Source organism: Macrobrachium nipponense, chromosome 46 (assembly GCF_015104395.2).
Source record: "Macrobrachium nipponense isolate FS-2020 chromosome 46, ASM1510439v2, whole genome shotgun sequence".
Lineage (NCBI taxonomy): Eukaryota > Metazoa > Arthropoda > Malacostraca > Decapoda > Palaemonidae > Macrobrachium > Macrobrachium nipponense.
In genome coordinates, this window is record NC_061106.1 from 19,249,553 (window position 1) to 19,269,572 (window position 20,020).

A 20,020-nucleotide genomic window follows, 5' to 3' on the forward strand; every position below is an offset into this window, starting at 1 on the left:
TTTTATCTTTTTGTATGACAAGGTGGAGGGGCTGAGAATAGTAAACCACTTGGGTAAAATGAAAAAATTTGAATCTTCTAAAGAACAAAAAAATGCTAGAGTGGGACACGAAAATAAAAAATTCTTTGTCTATAACACTTACGAATTTCTGTTTTATCTTGAATCAATCACTCTTAGAATGTCATAACAATTTACATCTACAGACACTAAAGTACTAAAATTATCTCTTGTAAATTCTGTATAGCTACAAACCTTTAGTAGTTGTTCTCTTGATATATGGCATGGTATATCTTCATATGAAGTGCCATAAACCAAGTCTGCATACCACTGAGTTTGTTACTTAATGCCCATCACTACAAAAGGGGAATTACAGTAGTACTGATCTTACTGGCAATACATTATAAACCTGCAGGCAGCATCCATCTAACCAAGTTTAGAAAATTCGCAAAATCAATTTAAAATCACTGCAGATAAAGCACGGAAGCAAGATTGTAAACGATATATAAAGAATGCCAATAAGACGATACAGTGCATTTGCACTTCAGTTCATCAATGAGGCAATTGATAGGTGAGATATGTGACTCCGCATTGGGGGAGAAATTTATTACTTGTCCTTGCTTTGCCAACTGAAGAAGCTTTTCTCACTCTATTTCCACCCTTATCCAGATGCTTATGCATAAGCAAAATCAAGATGTTGCAATTCACGTGGAAACAGTTTTGTTGACATTAAATCATCGCAAAATGAACAACTTTCCCAAAAGAAATTTGAAAAATATTATGGGAATATTAAATAAAATACTTCTGCACTCATGGTTCAGCCAAAAAAAATATGGCATACTGCATAACAAAAATGACCACATGATGCTCTGAAGATATTCATTTTGCTTACCATCATACAATGGCTATTCTTTGCTGCAATCCTTTCAAAATACCACCTATGAAAATAAAACTTGTTGTCCAACAGCCATAAAAAAATTAATAACATGAATATATATTCATGTTAAGTAGGTTCCTTTGCAAACAGCCAATATTTGTGATATAACAGCAAATAACTATATAATTAGTTGCTGAGCTAATATCTATGAGAAAAAGAATGACTTCATATACTATTTCATTTAGTTACAACATAAAATTCTGTATTATCTGGCATCACAAAAATGCCAGAATGTTGAACCTCAAATTCTTTTCAGAAAAACACTGTACAATACAATGAATTTGAAACGTAATATCCGGCATACCTGTGAAAGTACCAAGTAAGTCATAGTTTATTAAATTAACGTTCTCCACTATGCAGGATCAACAATAAAACTGGTACATTAAATGACTTGCAGGTACTCATTATCAAATAAATGGGGTGAGCAGAGACCAGAAAACAATCATGAACAACGGTGTATCACTTCTCATAACTGATTGGACTGCACCCATACATGTATAATAAAAAAAAGTATGACCCAATCACTAAGTTTTTACTTGTTCTACATTTGCCAATCTACTCTTGAGAGAAATTCAGGTTCTACTGAAGCCCTCACATATTGTATAACATTAGCCACTAAGATCCAACATATTTCGAAACCTCACCCATTTTTTCTACTGTAGTTTGTACATGAGCTTTATATACAGAGAGATGTAAAACAGAAACGGAACTTAGACAGCAACAATTATGTACTTTGTAATACATGTATAAAATGTACTATGGAGGAGTTTACAATAAATAATATTGGTGCTGTGTTACTGTATGTTCCTTAAAGTGTTGAATGGCTTTAAAATCACAGCCACAGAAATAAAAAATTTAATATGTGAGTAAAAAAAAGGTTATATACATTGAAGCATTCATGAAAATACAGTTAACTCCTCTGAAAATGATTAATAAATTCAATTCCTCTGAATATTATTCTTAAGCTTCAAGTATTTTTGTTACTTGGTTCCAACAAATTAGAAGTAACAGGAGTAGTAGCTAAGAAAATCTATAAAAATTACTTATCTATCAAAAAGGTTTTAATCTCTACTGTAAATACTGTGTAAACTAAGTCAGTTAAAGGCAGGGTTCGAAACTTAGCAACGGAATTCTGCTGCTGTCTCATTTTGCTTGACCTAAGTTCTATACATGTTATCAGAATTCTCCACTCAGCTATCAAGTCTCCAAGCCATTCATGGTCAAACGCAGGGACCGCTGGCAACAAGATAATGAGCCCCATGAATCTTAATGCTAATCTTTGACACCATACAATATCTATTTCAAGAACCTGATTAAATAGTAGCAACAAAAATGCAAAAGTAGGGTAAGACAAGAGTAATTTTTTCGCACTCATGCTCTATGTAACAACTTTTGTGTCAAGCTGACTATGATGAAAGTATGCATGACTGAAACAATATTATCCTAGCAAATTTGCCATTCTGTTACACAGACCTTGGAGGAACTACATACAATTAAGAAAAAGCACTTCTCTCTCTACATGTCAGCCAAGCTTTCTCTGTGAATGTTTCTGCTCTGCTCCACAAACAACAGCTTTCATTGGATTTGACCATGATTGGCAGAGCTACTGTGAAAAAAGTGTGACTGAGAAGCTAGACCTGAGCACTCGTCACATCTACTCTCCTTCATAGTCACCTCTTTAAGCCTACTCCTCATTCTCATACGCCATCTCATTTTGCAAGTCCTCCATAACATGATCTTCCCCATTAATGGGAGGGAGCTCATTACCCTCCTCCATTGGAGGCAGAGGTGATGGGGGCTGAGGGGATTCTGGTGGGTTAGAAGGCAGGACGAAGCTTAGGCTAGCACCTTCAGTGACGGATTTTCTTGATGTGACTCTGCGCACTTTGACACCAACACGAACTGCCAGTGCACATAGAAGTAGAGAGAAATAGAGATGAAGAAGAAAATTACTCATGCTACCCAAAACTGGAGAAAAATAAGAAAAAAAAGAAAGAAGAAGATCCATCCTATTCTACAAAACACCAGAATGCTGCCCTTGGGGTTATGCCCACACGTTAGAGGAAATAATCTTTCTGCCCAAAAGAATAGATAAGCAACATCCAAAAAAATAAACTACAAAATAATAGGGTAATAATTTTTTAGTAATAAATGCATTAAGTGCAGTAATAATTATGATAATAAGCCCAACCAACATTTGGCTTTAGCTCTTCTTTTTTGTTTTTTTTTAATTACTCGCAGGCTTTCTCTTGCACTGTACCTTGTAAATACTACCATTTGTTCCTAAAGATCCCGTCCTCTAGTGTTGTGGAATAGATTCCCTTATTTGTCTTTCTGTCCTCTTCGGCACACCAATTCAAAGCCTTTTCTGAGGAGAGCCATGGCTCTATTTGGTTTTCGGGGTTTACCCCCTGTTCTGACTGCAAATATGAAAGATATGGGCAGTTTTATAATAAGTTCTTTCCTTCAGTCGAGCTTCTGGGGTTTGGTATAAATAAGGCCTGTGGAGGAGCTATTCAAGGCAATTATCTCCTCCTCTTCCTCTGCATATGCGATGCTGCTGTAATCTAACCATTCTGTATAAAAGGGTGACTGATGAGTGCATTCTGGGTATCACTTAAAACAATTGCAGGCTCAAACTCATCCCTCAATGCAGGACCAAAAAGTGCAAGAAATATGGGGATGTTGATTTACAGGCATATAGGTATACATTTGCTGATACCACTGAAAAAGAAAGGTTCTGTTCACATTTTACAAAGGGAAAAAACAAGCTTCAATCATTAACAGAACATCAGTAAAACAGGAGTGCATAAACAGTATCCAATCTTTAATTTCTGTAGGAATAGAAATGCTTGAAAGGAAAGCCATTATTATCAAATTCCTAACGTTACTTTTAGAAAAAATAGAACCTTTTGCCAAATTTCATGCAAAGGAAAACAAACTCATACCATCAGACCCAAACCACTACATGCATATCAGGGTAAAAAGAAATTAAATGTTTATGTATTTTGGGTAACTGACATTGCAAAATCAACATTAGATCTTAAACCTACAAAGAAGGGTCTGAGGGTAAAAATAATAACTGTAACACCAAACTTTCAAGTAAACACTCTTAACCCCCACTTGAGTTACCAACCTTATATGGATGGGGGAGAATAGAAGTCTACGCTACACTAGTTATTAAAAGCCCGCTCTCAAGCTGAAAAGGAGAGAGAAAAAAAAGCGCAACAAGCCATTTGTCCCTCTAATTTATAAACTGTATGTTCTTCCTGTTCCCTCTGTGCTGATTAGCATTAATTTTCATTACCAAAATTAGTAAAGACTCTTATCAGGAAGGGCACATGTGATAGCAACGCACAAAGTAAAGGACAAAAGGAAAGGAGAAAAAGCTATAATACTAAGTACTGTGAAGAATGATAAAAAAAATGTTATAGAAAATGGCATACTATTAAACTGATTAGCAATGTAGAGGAAAAATGATGGTCTAATTCTGAGGTATGAGCACTTGGAAGATATCAAGTTAAAAATGAGAAGGAAGCACATAATAATAGATAACCATACACCTCAAGGAAATACAGCAATGCAAAGGCTCACAAAGAAGGTAAGATTTTGCAGTAGATCTACAATCTACAAGAGAAAGGTATAATACATGCTACTGTCTGTGTTACAGAAGGCAATTTCTTTTATGGCAAGGTCTCTAAGTACCAGTTTACATAGGCATGATACAACATTGGATTTTGAAGGGCAAGTTAGTGAGACAGAGAACTGCACTGACATATTTTTCTTTAAAATGTACCTAATTTTTCTTACTGTTCATCTGTATACAGAAAAATCAGTCCTACTCAAGTTTGACATCATTACACAGTTTTACCTAATATTAACAAAATTAACAAAAATTCAAGTCTCTAAAGAGTATATGAACAAAAAAAACTAAATTGCCTGGTTGTACCAAGTTATGATAAATGAAACACATCAACTATGACAGATACAATTTAAAAATCAAAATAAAAGTAACTTGCTGTAATGAGGTTCCTTAAGCATTTTAACAGGGCACCAAATTTCGATGGATTAAGTACACACTGTTCTAGGATTCTACCATTCTGTTTCTGGATACATATTTTTCTAAAGGACATACAAACATTCCATAATACCAACAATCCCTTTAAAGAAAGAGAGAGAGAGAGAGAGAGAGAGAGAGAGAGAGAGAGAGAGAGAGAGAGAGAGAGAGAGAGAGAGAGAGAGAGAGAATTTAAAACTGAAGAAGCAAAATAAGATAGGTTTACATACAGGATGAAAGACTAAAGCAAAATTGCAATCTATCCTGTGTTTACAATAGATTATAGAGATTCAAAAGTAAAGTATGGCAATCATTAACATGTTGCTTTATGAAGTCTAAGGGAAGTTAACAGTCCAGTTATGGCATAAAAGTTCCTAATTTTTCCTATAGCCTTTTTTTTCACAAGGAGTGTCCTAGCCGGTGCCCTCATACCACTTCACTTTAAAACTGCATAATTCTAGACATTTTTCATTGCTGAAAGTTTCAGTTGCATTTATAAACATTTATTAGACTCATAACCTTGGCCATTGAGAAAAACAGATATTATATTGTTAGGAGCTTATGCAGATTAGCTAGACCCAATGGCAAGCCATGACATAAATTAGTAAAAGCCATAAACTACGAAAAACCTTCTTTTGTACAGGACTTTGTTCACACTTCTGTAAGATAAGTAATTCATCCCTCCACTCTACTGATGATACTACTGCAGATGCAACAACCTGAAATTCTGCTAAATCAAAGTAAATTATCCTAGAGCACTATAGCAACGTTCTTAGTTCAATGGAGAGAAATAATACAGTTGTTGTGGTGTGATGAGGCTCTGCTCTTCTTTACAACAACCTTAGCGAAGAGCGCCATGTGCCACTGAGTCATACTCACAAGTATCCAAGTTCTTCTGCAGATGTCTGGATACACGGTTGCGAGCATCGTTGAACTCAAAGTGAATGCCCACACGTAATAGAGTCGGGTTTTGCTCAATGATGTCTGTTAACTGCATCTCAATTTTGTTGCCTAAAACACTCGCTCGCTGCAACAGATTAAGGATAATTAGGAATGAATAACAAACACAATTGCTGAATCTAAAATAGCACAAATGTGTAATCATTCATTCATGGTACAATATGCTCATAGGGTAAACAATACCTTCTGCTCTTAAAATAACACCTGTATGTATCACCTGGTTTATGGATTACCTGGTTTGCAAGACGAATTTCTTCTATGGTATGTGTCTTAAGAAGTGCCTCCATGATTCGAACAATACCTGCTGGGCTAATGTTGTTTGTTTCCAAACTGAAAATTAAGAACACAATGACAGGTTTTCTTGTAATATAAAAATATATTACTATACAACAATGAAAGCTATTATAAATTAATATACCAGACATGTTAAATCTTTGGTTCTGTACCTAATCAATACTCAAATGCCACTTAAAAGATTATAATTATTAGAGTCGAAACACTTGACTCTCATAGGGCCGCCCATTACTATTCAGAAGATAAGGGGATAACAGACCTATAGAGTTCTTTCCTTAGAGTCATGTGATGAAGTGCCACATTTCTAATATATATAAAATATCACTGAAAATGTTCTATATTGCATACAGCATGCATCTAGAAATTAATAATTTAATAACAAATCTTAATTAAGATTTACAGTGGGTCAGGTTCTTAAATGGACTACAGCTCTATAGTATATATATATGTATGTATATAACTTAAAAGAATATTTTCAAATAGTTTTAAAGGAACTACTATGATTAATCTAAGTACATACTGTGATTGAAGTGATTCACGTCTTCCAATTGAGGCACTTCCCAGTCATTCTAGTGAAGTGCTTTACAACCTTTTGAAGAGCTACATGTCAGTTTGGTAAATGAAGCAAGTTATTGCTTTAGGTCATTTTGGAGACCTGTAACCTTCCTTTAGTAAATTACTTTGCACAGACTTACAGAAGTTTTACTGTTTTTCTGCTGAAACACTTCCTATAATTCTGGCATCATACTTGCAATTTTAAAGTACACCACTCTGAAAACATTCCCTACATATTGTTGAAGATTTCCAGTTAATGCAAACAATAACTATTCTTTCAACAATGCAAAAACAGCGGTGTCCAGAATTTTTATTAGCGTACCTAAGACTCTTAAATGACTAAAAAAATTTAAAAGGTGTAAGCATAAATTGTAAGCATAAATATAATATACTGTACTGTATAAAAAATCTTGTTATCCTTTACTCCATATAAACATTACACCCTTAATGCAATTTTTAGACTGTAAGAAGATAGTGTACGCAAAAGCTAATGCTGTATTTCTTTGTATGTGAAGTATGCTTTGATAATTTCCTATCATTAATATAAAGAAAAGACTAGTTTTCCTTCTATTTCTTTTTGGTTCAGAAGTTTATACTAGGAACTAGTGAACTGAGATTATTGGAATGAATCTCAAAATCTCCTCAGCTACTGCCCCAACTTATGGAAATATCACCAATGTATCACAGGCAAATCATGTCTACAGGTTTGACAGTATTCCAAATCTCAGTTTCAAGTATATCATCAAGTATAAAACAATATAATTAAACATCACAAAACTAACCCTTGCCATCCATTTAGTACTTGAAATTGGTAGATATTGAGGAGCATTCCATAAGAATATAGTATAAAAATGGGCATTAGTGCATTTACATTCTAGATGAAACTAAAATACATCAATTAGAATATATAAAAAAAAATGTAGTAGCTTCCAAACTGAATATGAAATCTTGAATGAATGCACAAAGACACCACATATCCGATGCTAGTCACAGGAACCAGTACTAATGGGAAACTGAGGTCGAAACAGCCTGACACAGATGAGATGGATAGTGGAGTTATTACTGTAGTTTTTACTGCATATAAATTTAAGGAGTGAAATTAATGATAGTACAAAAGACATATGTAAAAGGAATGAATATACAAAGGATTTAACAACAAGTTATCCTCATTTCACCTAATCTTTTATCTCTGGTTATCTGTAGTTTTACTCACCATTTTTTTGCACTGCTTTTCCTCTCTATGGGTACTATACTACACTAAAGTTTATAGCTTCAATCAAATATTTTACAAGATAATATATATATATATCATATATATATATATATATCTATATATATATATTATATATGATATATATTTTAATATATATATATTTATTATATATTTATATTTATATATATTTTATATTTATGTATAAATTTATATATATATGCTTCTTACTTGAGTGTTTTAAGTGCATTGTTTGTAGTAAGTGAGGTGACCAGAGCATCTATGTGTCTGTCGCAGAGTCCAGTGTTAGCCATACTTAAAGTTTCCAATTTGGTATTGAATTCTAAGGCATCAAATAATCTCTTGAACTGTTCGTCAGATATGGTCTGAAAACACAGAAAATAAAAGATGTAGAATATACTGGGCACACAGATGATTTATTTCAAAAGAAGCTCATACTATTTTAATATCAAGTAAAATCAAGATGAATGTATCAAAACTAAAATATCTAAGCTCTGTACATCATCTCAGGTTTTACAGCAAAGTCCATATGAATTTAATTACTATATTCTCTTTCAGTCCCACAAAAAGAGTTTTGATATACAGTATTTATTTTGTGCAAGAACATAACCTGATATTTAGTTTAATTTACAAACAATACAAGCATCCCTCCTCAACACAAAAACATTAAGCTTAAATCAAATTTAATAAAACTAAAACAAAAGGACATTTTGCATAAGACTTCAATAAATTCGTAAAAACTAAACCGTAGTTTTAATTTTATTCTGTTATGTTGAATGTAGAGTTGAGTCTCCTTACCCTAATATTGTTAAAGTTGAGGTCTTTGCAGTTGGGGTCATCTTCTTTCAGTTTCTTGATGCTATCTTCAGCATCAGTGTCATTTGGAGGTTCTGCAGGAAGTGCCTTGAACTTGGTGGCCTTCGTGACACCACCCCAGCCCACACCAATAGGCTTTCCCTTATTCAAAAGTGAAGCATGGTACTGTTCTTGACTCATCATGGAATGGAAACCTAAAACAGCTGTTCAAAAGAAAAAGAGTGATTTGTATTTTTTTCTTACACTGCACACAAATTATGTGGTATATGATACAGCTGCCCTTCTTCAAACTAATATAGCTTTTAGGAAAGAACATGTATTGAGAAATGTGACACAAACCTAAACTTTTCCTTCTATATGAGTCAGATAAATACCATAGGAGTGCTTTACTTTTACTATTCTTATATGTATTTCCGAAAATCCTGGAAAAGCTAGGTGATTATGCCTTCTCTTGATTGGAAAGGTTCATAAGCCTTAAGATGCACAGTCATCAAAAGGATATAATCCTTTAAGGCTTCGTTTAATATTCCAAAATACCTTCACATTAAAACAAAATGAGACAACTGGTTATTAAAATTCACTATATACAGAGTAATGCACTATCTCAACAGTAACAAAAATATCTTCAAAAAATTACCTGCCAGATCAACAATTTCATCCTCTGTGGCAGTATCCAAAACAGCTTGGATTTCTTCATCTAAGTCGATTTCCACTTCCTGGGGTTTTGCAACAGCTTCATCGTCTTCCTCTGGCTCAGGTGGTGGAGGTGGAACCCACTTTAAGGAGAAACAGACTGCATTAATTGTGGTTCACCTGACAAACATTCAACAGAATTATGAATCCTGAATGATAAAATTAAAAGGGTTTTTCCAGCAAGACTTTTTTTCTAAGGGGCTTGATGCTTCCCTCTATATATGATAAACTGTAGAGCTTTTTCTTATATGAGGCATCTTTTCAAATGAATGGAAAATAAACTGATATACCTGTTCGAAATAATATAAAATTTTTTTCGATCTTTGACATTTTAAACATCATAGCATACATGCTTCAGAAAGTAACTTTATCTTCCTAGTTTTCAAAGTGGTTGGGAGCAGAGTATGGTTTTTCAAATGAAACCTTTCTGTTTTTGTAATCAAGATTAAATTTATACACTAAATATGAATGTAACAATATCACGGATGCTCCTAAAATTTTTACATTTTTCCCATAAGCGCATTTCCTTCCCCCTGCAATTCTACCTTAATTTTCTGCAAAAACAACTGATACCAGATAACACAAAACAAAGGGTACAGAATGCTAGGCGTTAGATTAAAATATCACAAATACCTATATCAAATTTTATATCTCACTGGCAACCCTCAATGCTACAAGTATTTAAAAACCTTTGCCATTTGCAATGTCTCCTTCCTTCTTTGCAATGTTGATATCCACAACAATCTATTTAACTTTTGCTTACATGAAAAGACAGATTTTTCTTTACAGACACCTACTAAATTAGAGCTTCAGGACCAGAAAGCCTAATGTAAAAGAACATAAAAATTAGCATGTTTTTCACACTTGTATGCTCTGTAGTCATCAAGATTTGGAATTCTTTCATTGTTACGAGTGGTGCCACCTATAATCCAAAGGTTAAAATATCTCCTTTTCATGATTACTGTCAGTTCATGTGTCCATAAGGTATAATTTTAAAAGATGAGATTGCAACACTTTAGGCATAAACACAGTATTTCAAGTATTGTCTCAATAGCGTATCCTGTAAGACGCTTCTCTCCAACTCCTACAAACTCCCATACAACTATTTCAGTGGGCTCGTATACCATTTCGCGTGCTGTTTTAAGACACTCTTCAGTTACAGTTTAATTTACATACTACAGCATGATCCTTATTTCGTCCCTTGGTAATCCCACTTAGTGGCTTGAAAACAAATCATGAAATAAAGATGACAAAATCTAGAAGTCTTAAGCAAACCTCTCCCTTCCCACTCAAAAAGTGTTTCCATGCACGAGTGCACTGCTGATCCTTCCTTTAATCACTGTAATCTTCCTTGATCATTTTATTCAACGCCTCTATTACTGTGTACACTTTACCATTACGTTATGACCTTAACCCCTTGTACACTGTGCCTTCAAAGATACCAAACCAATCCTTCCTCCTTACCTTCTTGCCTCTGACGACGCCAGCGACATAAGGAACCAGTTCTGGTCTGTCGGGTTCATTAAGGGCCTGTTCGTTGATGTGGTTGATCAGTTTCTTGCGGTCCAGGGGTCCGGTGGCCTCCTTTTCACACTTGTAATTGTTGCGCTCGCTGGGAGGGATCAGGGTGTCCTGCCAAGCAAAATGGGGTAATGAATGGAGATTCCAGTAATGAATGGGGATTCCAGTAATGAAATACAATGCATATACGTAATTTATCATAGCACAAACAAATAACTTTGGATTGTTCTCCATACCTCTGTATTCTTCCATTTTTTTTTAACTTTACTCATAGAGAAAATCAAATTCCTTTGATTTACTATTTTCTCGTTGCTCTTTTGTCAAACTGCCATTTCCATTGTCATTGCACTCTTATTTTATCATTTTGCTTGTTATCTGATAAAATTACTTTTATATAAAAGAAGAAACGTTTATAATTTTCCAAAACCCTTTATCGATATTTCATCACATTCAATTTTTAAAATGACATACGTCCACTCAATTCCCAGTTTCACATCTCAAACGTCTTTGTGGATGTCCGCTGACCAAATCACAATTTATATCTTAGTCTCAGTCATTTCAAGGGAAAATGTAAATTATGTTAATTTTGAATGATGCTTGAATGAAATAACAGTGGGACTTTACTTTTAATTCAATACAAACACCCAAGATTATGTTATATATGCCCAATTAAAGAGGCCTGGAAAAATATACAATGGATATCTAATACAAGAATAACATAATTGACAATTGTGTAAACTGGCAAAGAGAATTTAGTGAATTCACACATGTATCATATTCGATCGATAAATTAATGTATGTAGTCTGAAGAAATTGCAATGAGTTAACTGAGTTATATTACCAGGATATATATTATTTAAGTAATGGGGGAAGGGGGGGGGGCCACAAGTACTTCGTTAATAACAGTCGTTAAGACCTGGAATATCTTGCATCATTAGTGAATGTAAAATGACCAAAAGTCTCCAGAATTTAGGCCTACATACGATTTACCGCAGGGGAGGCAATCTCATCACTTAACAACAGTGTCCCAAAAAAGAATACAGCGCCTAACAGAGAAGAAGAAGAAGAAGAAGAAGAAGAAGAAGAAGAAGAAGAAGAAGAAGAAGAAGACTATACAAGTTATTGAGGGTGCCATAAAGGATAACAACGTCAATCTGAGGCTGTTATACGGCAGAAGTAGGCCTAAAGTTTTTTTTTTTTCTTCATATAGAGAAACCATTGTTTGCTTTTATTCATCTTCAAGATGGTGAATGAAAACAAATTCACATACATATCATCAAGCATACTTGTGTTACGTATCTCGCATATAATTCATGATATCAAGAAGCTCCAGCATCTTTTTTCAAATGAAAAATGACCGACGATATTGCACTGTAAGGTAATTCAACCAATCAATTATCTCAAACTACTATCTCGGCCCTCCAAAAAAGTCGAACTATGACAAGGGTTGTCGTTGGTTGGTAGCTAGGTCTAATGGCCCTCACTATTCTCCAATAATCCCCATCTCTAGCACTTTCATTTACTTTCTAATGAAAATAATATCCTATTCTTCACACTTCCATTCTTTTAAACATAAAAATGCGACAGGGAAAAAGTCAGTAACAGCACTGAATCTCAATATCAATAAACATATATTGCAACCAAATTGTTTTAAACTATAAGGCAAACATATTCGTGGTCCTCTAGATTTTTTTCATCATATACAAAATAAACAACATATTATGCACACGAACGTGTATATGCATAATTCTGCATTTTACATATCACTGCATTTCTACTCTGATGTTTTCTTTACAACATGCAATCTCCGTCCTGCTTTCTCTATCAACCATTGTTTGAGCCACACCCAGACTACAATAATAAAAAAAAAAAATTAATTTAAAACTGTAAAAATATAAAAATGTTCACAGAACAGACAGAGAAATTACCCTACAAATCCCAAGAAATGTTTCCCTCAACACTCACACTTTTCAAGAAAAAAAAGTAATGTTCCTCACGAAGTAAACGTCAGCAACCCAACGTAGTTGGGACGCCAGAAGGAATGTCTGTTCCCATGTCGCGAAAATAAAACCATACCAAAGTTGTCTCGTCGTCGTCACTGCCCTCGTCACAGGATCGTAGAAGGTAAACAGAAGTCAAATAATTCATTAATTATAAAAGGTTTAACTCAACAATGCCAACAGATCACCCACCACCCAACCCAGAACCTTCATCGGGTCGAAATACTCACATCAGGATCGACCTCTCCAGCGAGCATTTCCAGCTCCTCGGGCGAGAGCTGTTCCAGGAGGTCATCGATGTCCAGCTCCTCGTACTGGCCCAGGTCCTTCCCGAAAAGTTTGTTCGAACCCGCCATGTCCTGCAAAAAGAGAGAGAAAAAGGAACGTGAATGAAAAGAATCAAAATGTGGTACTGAAAAGACCTTATTTCTGTACTTAACATACGAGTAAACCAGTCCTTATACATAAGGAAACAAAGAGCAATAAATAATTTTAATAATTACCGAAGGATTAAGTAAATACAAAAAATTATTGAAGACGTAAATGGAACAAAGTTTTAATCTTCGTTTTTATTTTTTTTTGTCCATCAACGGAATTTGGAAGAAAGCGGAAGATTTAGAAAATATTGTCAAACTAATAAGAAGTTGATAAACAACCAAAAAAAACATGGAATTCAATATATATATATATATGTGTGTGTGTGTGTGTGTGTGTGTGTGTGTGTGTGTGTTGATTTATATGTATACATATACACACGTACAACAAGGAAAACTTTCTCCACGGAATATGCAAGTGTATATCGCGAAATTTGCATAAATCAGCGTAAAAAGAAAAACAAAATCCGACACTATTATTCTGACCCCAAAAGGGACGAGACAAAACCCACCTTCGCGAAAAAAAACAAAAACAAAAAATTACTTAATCACAATGACATACTAAGTAACCAAATTGATTATTCTAATTCGTTATTTTAATAAGTGTCGCCATCACCTTCATCGCTGTCATTATCATCAGCATTATCATTATCACCTACACTTTTATCCTCTGCGTCACCTGACGACTTAGCACAGATGGTTTTCAAGGTCCGAATCAATCTCTCTCTCTCTCTCTCTCTCTCTCTCTCTCTCTCTCGTTTTTCAAGTTCCGAAATTCTCTCTCTCTCTCTCTCTCTCTCTCTCTCTCTCTCTCTCAAAACACAAATGGCATGACGTCGACGGTTAAATTATCATCATCTGCTCATGGTCAAGTCCTTTCCCTCTCTAAGATGTCCGATTTTCTGTGTCTTCGTCCCCCAATTCTGATAATTATTTCATCATTCCTTTCTCTGTCTTTTCCCTCACGGATGCATAAGTACGCATGGAAAAATACTTAAATATCTGTAAATATACCTATAACCATTATGAGGTCTACCTAGAGGGAATGTTTGCGTCTTCAACCTACCGTGACGTTATTTTATTGGTGACGAAACCTCATTATAGATCTCATAACTTATGCAAATGCAAAACCGAATTTAATAGATGTAGAAGACATTACCAGTTTGTTTACATTACCGACCACATTCCCGTTTCGTTAAATACTCGCCAGAAATTAAAAAATAATATTAATAATAAATCTTAACAGTGATTGCAGTGGGATAAATAAGAACTGTATGATGATAATCACAAAGCTGGGTTATGCTTTGTTATGCGAACTTTTAGATGTAAAGTCTTTTGTTTTCCTCTCACTGCTAGCATGCTGAGAGAGAGAGAAGAGAGAGAGAGAGAGAGAGAGAGAGAGAGAGAGATTCTCTGTCCCATCAACGACGAGATGTTAATACAAAATGCTTTAGCGCTTCAGACAAGGCCCTCTGCAGTAAGACATGACCCTCCCAGGGAAGCATTGCATTAACCATTAAAAGAAGAAGAAGTAGAAAAAGAAGACGAAAGGCTGCGCCCTCGACCTCTGCCATGAGATCATGACCCAGAAAGTCGAAGGAATTCGTCCCACCGGGGCCTCCTTCCCCTGTGGTGAGGAACATGGAAGTAAAGACAAGAAAAAAAACTTTATCTCCTCATTCTGTCTTAGTCCTGTTTTTCTGTCGCTGACGGTAACGCTCCACAGTCGATATCACTGGAGCCACTCTGACTGGACTGGAGCTCGTGCTCAGCGCTTGCTATTGGTTACAGTGATGTCGGTTGCGGATATTAACTGTCAGCCCCCGAAAAGTAGACTGTAATAGCACATATCACAGAACAGTCGCCATCCAGAGGCAAGTCAGGGGATGGATGCTAATTGGTATTCATTCGGCTCTTCATTGCATTATGGGAGGAGAGAAAAGGGTTAAAGGCTATCGATAACTGCATACATAAACAAGTGTGTGTGTGTGTACATAAACCCAGAGATCTATGAATCTTGAATACATTAACGCGCGAGTATGTTGACATAAGCGTAAACAGCCATTAATATTTGGAAACACAAACATATGTGCATTCAAGCTTACATAAATGCATACACAAACACAATATTAATGCGGCCAATGATTACATAAAAAGATTGTATCGAAAAATGGACATTTATGGCGAATCATAATAATCGAAGAAATCAAAGAAGCAGAAGGTAAAAAAGAAATGAAAACAAAAATTTAAGAATTACCTAAAAACATATTATAAGCCGAACGTGTTGTAGAATAGTCTAATGCAATCACCGGTATATGAGAGAGAGAGAGAGAGAGAGAGAGAGAGAGAGAGAGAGAGAGAGAGAGAGAGAGATTCCTTGTACTCATTTCAACCCCGCCCAGTAGCACTACCGTGAAGCATACGAACTTTTGTCCCGGCTAAGTTCGTTTCCGCATTCGGATCCTCCTGAAAACAATTGCGCATGCGCGGCTTCCGCAGTTACATCCGTATCCGGTTAATTCCGCAAATGGTCAGCACTGCAACAATTTCTAGCGGCGGAGGAGAAGACAATATAAAAACATGACTCAGCGTCGGAAGGCCAATGGCATATATCGACATTTATAGACAAGTTAAGGCAATAACATACATTTGGGGCTACTCTGAATTAATGATCAATAACGTAAGGCAATTAGCGCGCATGCTCTGACCACAACTTCAATTCTTAACTTGGAAGTTGTATAAAAATTTAACAACTCCTCTGGTCAGCTGGTATAGTGGTTAGTGTCGTGGTAGGCCACTCAGATGTCGTGGGTTCGGCACCCCTCTCCCCTCAACCGCCCCGCCGCGCCGTTGAAAAATCACTAGCTTTGTCTCATGATCAGTTACTGCTGCAGTGTGGGGTCTGCGGTGGCAGGTTGAAACCAACATTCTTTGAATTTACGGAAATATTTACGGAAATATAATAACAATAATAATAAAAACCGAGGCAGTTAAAAATGTCGAAAGTTTACACAGAAATTCATTATTAACGAACCGTTTAGGTCCCAGGCTATGCGGATAAACAACGCTCCGCTCGGTAAATACAACTAGAAAAAAAAACGTAAAATAACATCTGTTTGATCCCTATTAAGAACATGCGAGCTTATTTAATTAGCGGACCAAATTAACGATCCGTTAATCATCATTAACCGAGATCAGGTAAGGCGGATATTTTTCAGAATATAGAACGGGCCACACAAGTCCAGTGGATTGGTCATTCCTACGAAGTCATGTTAATATGACTATACAAATAGTTATGATAACTATATGAATACTAGATTCAAGGTTTACTTTTTAAATACTTATATACCTCTCCATTATGCAGCTTTAACTAGCGCTGGCGCGGAAGTCAAAGCTATATAATGGAGGTTAGAAATTAATTTTTTTAAATCAAGTTTATGGAAACCCCCACTTTTTTTTTTCTTTTTTTTTTTAAACTTCAATTCATTTCGTAACTTCAGCTCGTACGTGCTACACGGAGACAGGAGACACCCGGAAACATGAAATACGAGACAAATTCCCTTTACGAGAAACTAATACCCTTGGGAAAGGGCTGATTGTCGATGTGACTCGTTTCGTTTCTCTCTCTCTCTCTCTCTCTCTCTCTCTCTCTCATTAGTAAGAGTGAGAGCCAGTGTGAACGTGAGTCCTTAATGAGTAAACAAACAAATTTTCTCTCTCTCTCTCTCTCTCTCTCTCTCTCTCTCTCATACACATGAAAAATTAAACTGCCCCGTGTAAAACCGCTTCTCTCTCATTAATATCAACCTAATACAAATCTCTCTCTCTCTCTCTCTCTCTCTCTCTCTCCTCTCTTCTCTTCTCTCTCTCTCTTCTCTATCATTCAGTCATAACGTGTACAAACATCTCTCTCTCTCTCTCTCTATAATCATCATACATACTATAAAACCAAACCATCTATCTGTCTCTCTCTCTCTCTCTCTCTCAAAACATCTTCCCTCTCCCGTTCTCTTATTATCATCAGTCTCGTGCAAATCATCGTCTCTTTCCTTTTCCTTCACTCATTAATATCAAGTCAACTGCAAGACACATTCTCTCTCTCTCTCTCTCTCTCTCTCTCTCTCTCTCTCTCGTCCCTGAACTCCCTTGGGTCACCCTAAATCCCTATGGGAGCCAAATTCCCAACAAGGGAAAGAAAAGAAGAGACGATTATTATCATCATAATAATCGTCGATGGAATAACAGAAACAAAAGGTTCAGCAGGGAGGGTTAGTTGAACAATAGGGGAGGGGAGGGTAGGGAGGAAGGGGAGGGAAAAGGGGTGGAAGGGGGGAGGAGGAATGGAGCCAAGATGTCACGGGTCAGTGAGCAAGGTCATGGGTATAGGCTTCCATTTTCGCTCATTTCAAGCTGCCTCATTATTCGGTCCTAACACACACAGAGAGAGAGAGAGAGAGAGAGAGAGAGAGAGATTAGAGATGAGAGAGAGAAATACACCACATGTTACCACACACACACACACACACACACACACACACACAATGAAAACGTGTCCGGGAGGGAAACCATCTGTTTCTTGCGTGTCTCCCAAAGAAAGAGAGAAAGGAAGAGACAGAGGGAGGGAGGAAGAAGAGACAAGTGAGGGGGCGGAAGAAACGGTGAGAGAGAGAGAGAGAGAGAGAGAGAGAAGAGAGAGAGAGAGCTCATCTGTGAAGGCCACTGCTTCTGAATTATTTCAATTACGGCAACATGGTCTCCGGGGAAGTAATTAATCCCGAAGCAGGAAAGAAGCCATAACTGTCGCCAGGGATTCGGAAACGATGCGAGAACACTTTCACTATCAAAATCCTGAAGACCCACCCACCCATCCACCCACTCCTTCCCCCAACCCACCAACACCCACTCCACATCGCCGTTCATCCCTTTGCGGCGAAAGTCACGGGTCCTTTTCATTAATTCTTCCTGAAGATTAGACGCCCCGCCTTTTTTGAGTATGGGGTGGTTCATGGGCGTGAGGGAAGACTCGGGCGTGAATTTTCAACGCTACGAACGGGAATGACAAAAGGAGGGTATCATTAACATGATCGAGTACTGAAGATCCTTTAAAAAAAATAGTGTTCTATTGATATTCCTGAGGCTAAATGGAAAAATCAGTCGAACAATATTCTGAATTAAAACAAAAACTTTTTTGTGTTTTCTTCTGAAGATGGAAAATGGAACCCAGAAGATTACCGAGTATAACTTACCTACTTGTAAGCATTTACATAGTATAACCACAAGGGTTAATCCCATTGACCATCAGCTCTGGATATCAAACTGCTGGGCCTCAACCTAGTATGATCACCTACACGTCTTGAGAAACGGACACAGCTATATAGGGCCTGAAAGCTCTCGTGTTAATACCATGCAAATACTTACAAGTGAACAAGTTATACTCGGTAATCTTGTGGGTTTCTTTTTCCAATATTATTTATTATGTTGTAGAACGTTTAATGACTTCATCATACTTACAGATAAACTGGTAAATATCTAGCAGATGAAATAAAAAAAAATATATACGAGAAAATTCCGGGAAAATTAAAAATGACTAAATGACAGCCGCATCAGGTGGACAAATTAATTAACCTGTGGGGCTTACAGATGAACTTGCCTTTCATGTTCCACTGATGTCTTCATTACGCGAACATCGACTCATACGAGTCTACAAGTGTATTATTTCGAGGGAAGTTTTAAAGAAGGAAGTAGAGAGAATATGACACTGACCAGAAGCGATCAGTGACATTGACAGTGAGAGCAAAATTAGTCGTTCCTATTTCCCACAACTACTTCTCACAGATTATAGAATTTAGGCCAAAGAAGCGCTGGGGCCTATGAGGTCATTCAGCGTTGAAACGGAAATTGACAGTAAAAAGGTCTGAAAGGTGTAACAGGAGGAAAACGTAGCAGTTGCACTATGAATCAATTGTTAGGAGAGGGTGGAAAGTAAGATGGGAAGAGAGAGATTATGAACGGAGGTACAGTAAAAGGAATGAAAGAGGTTGCAGCTAGGGGCCGAAGGGACGCTGCAAAGAGCCTAAAGTGATGCCTACAGAGCACTTGCTTGAGGCCCACTGACGGCACTGCCCCTTTTCGGGAGTAAATAAACTTTCCTGGGGAAGCTTTGATGAAGGAAAGCTGCAATAAAAAAAAGGTATTGGATCGATTAGATTCAACGGAAGAGGAAACCATCTAATGACTTGCTTTTGAAAAAGAAAAGAAAGTAAGTTAAACACCTGAAGACGACATTTCCCTGATCAAGTCGGTGATAGAAAAACGTTAATAAAACAATAAAAAGTGCCTCATTCTGTCAGCATACTCTGTTCCCCGATTTAAATAAACATCTACATTATCTTAGTTCTTAAACTGCAACTTGAAGACATGAGATAATTGTCTTGCCATCACTCAAGTGTCCAAAGCGCTTTACAAGATTAGAATCTCCTTCAGAAAAATGCAGTAAAAGAGGAATTTGTTAACCGTTCAGAAGACCTTGATTATAAAGCAAACAAAATGTACAATCTTGAAAGGAAGTGTACGAATTCATTCGTA

General features: G+C 36.4%; 1 protein-coding gene across 5 annotated transcripts in view; it reads right to left on the reverse strand.

Moving 5' to 3' along the window:
- The window catches only part of LOC135214790 (tropomodulin-1-like), a gene marked incomplete at its 5' end in the record, with an annotated part of 32,580 nt that extends 19,160 nt beyond the window's left edge, over positions 1–13,420 (reverse strand). For 3 of the 5 annotated variants that reach the window (XM_064249149.1, XM_064249151.1, XM_064249152.1), the window contains 7 exon segments: positions 5,871–6,018; positions 6,185–6,281; positions 8,242–8,396; positions 8,830–9,050; positions 9,485–9,623; positions 11,005–11,172; positions 13,292–13,420. In XM_064249149.1, coding sequence (XP_064105219.1) covers positions 5,871–6,018; positions 6,185–6,281; positions 8,242–8,396; positions 8,830–9,050; positions 9,485–9,623; positions 11,005–11,172; positions 13,292–13,420 — 1,057 coding nt within the window. 5 annotated transcript variants of the gene reach the window in all.
- Positions 13,421–20,020: the final 6,600 nt, after the last annotated feature.